The sequence below is a fragment of the Vombatus ursinus genome, unplaced genomic scaffold (assembly GCF_900497805.2).
Source record: "Vombatus ursinus unplaced genomic scaffold, bare-nosed wombat genome assembly UNPS02015184.1, whole genome shotgun sequence".
Taxonomy (NCBI): Eukaryota; Metazoa; Chordata; class Mammalia; order Diprotodontia; family Vombatidae; genus Vombatus; species Vombatus ursinus.
The window spans coordinates 738,884-740,320 of NW_020954962.1; the positions used below are offsets into that span (position 1 = coordinate 738,884).

Below are 1,437 nucleotides of genomic sequence, written 5' to 3' on the forward strand. Positions count from 1 at the left end.
GAATCAATCTTTTGATTCCAAAAATCTCATTTTGAATCAGTAATCTCATTTCAGATCTCATCATTCCACTAAAACTGCTCTCCCCATGTTACTAATGATCTCTTAGTTGACAAATGTAATGATCTTTATTCAATCCTCATTCTCTTTGAATATATAATTATTAATAATTATATAATTAATAATCATCTGAAAGAGATGATGGGACAGATGGAATGCATGCCTCTAACTTATGTTCATTTGGTTTAACAGTTCTAAGGTAGATTTTGGATGTTTCAGATAAATAATATAATCATATAGGGCTATAATGAAGCTTTCAAGTTTGCAAAACCCTCTCCATATAATAAGTCATTAGCAAATCAAAACACAGAAATGTAGTGGATACTAAGCAAGCCACTTGGTGATGAAGACCTGGGTAGAAGTTCTATCTTTGTCACATACTTGGCTGTGTGACTCTTGAAAATTTCTCTCTGATCTGAATTGGTAGAGGGCATAATTCCTTACCAAGATCTTCTTACATGTATGAAATCACACATCTGGCCAAATTAACAATAGTTCTATAATATAGAAAATAAAGCCACAGTTATCTTGTAACATATAACATGGCAAAGAGTGATAAGTTGATATATGAGATAATGATGAATGCAGAACCTTTTGTCCTTTTAAATTGGTCATCATTATATAGATAACCAACTGAGGTAAAAATATTATCTGTTATTCATATTTTTCTTTTCCCAAAGTCTCAACTACTTATATCCTTTCATATATATAAACTAATATAATAACATATATATGCAAATGTACATATGTTCATGTGTTTATATGTGAGTATATATAAGTGTGTGTATATATGTATGTATATATGTACATGCACACATTATTTTGAAAATTTCACTTTATAATGAATATTTGACATAAAGACAATTATCAGAAATGATTTAGAATAGATTCCTGTTTAGGTATAGATTGGAACAGGTGAAATCTGAAGTTCCTTTCATATGTTGAGATTCAGCGTTTGTGTATTGACATGTTAATGCTGTCACTTCCAGCTCAAATGGCTTACCATACATTTAATGAATTGAATTGTGCATTCAGATCCCCAAACTCCCACTATAGGGTTCAATTCATTGAGATGTTAGCAACCAATATTAAGAACATATTTTATTTTTCAGTTTTCCCAGGGCCCCTTTCACATCTTTGTTTCTCAAACTGTAGATCAAGGGGTTTAACATGGGAATGACAAGAGTATAAAACACGGAGGTCATTTTGTCTTGCTCTAGTGAATAGGCAGAACTAGGCCTGAAGTACATAAAAAGCATTGTACCCTGCAAGATTGTGACAGCAGTTAAGTGAGAAATACACGTTGAAAATGTTTTGTATCTGCCCTCAGTGGAGTGGATCTTCAACACAGACAAGATTATGTAACAATAAGAAATGAGA

At 31.9% G+C, this 1,437-nt stretch overlaps 1 protein-coding gene across 1 annotated transcript in view; it reads right to left on the reverse strand.

Annotated features, from left to right (window-relative positions):
• Window positions 1-1,145: 1,145 nt before the first annotated feature.
• LOC114031600 (olfactory receptor 5W2-like) overlaps window positions 1,146-1,437 on the reverse strand; it is a 1,044-nt gene continuing 752 nt past the window's right edge. The window contains exon 2 of the mRNA XM_027846732.1: window positions 1,146-1,418. Coding sequence (XP_027702533.1) covers window positions 1,146-1,418 — 273 coding nt within the window. The remainder of the gene's footprint in view (window positions 1,419-1,437) is intronic.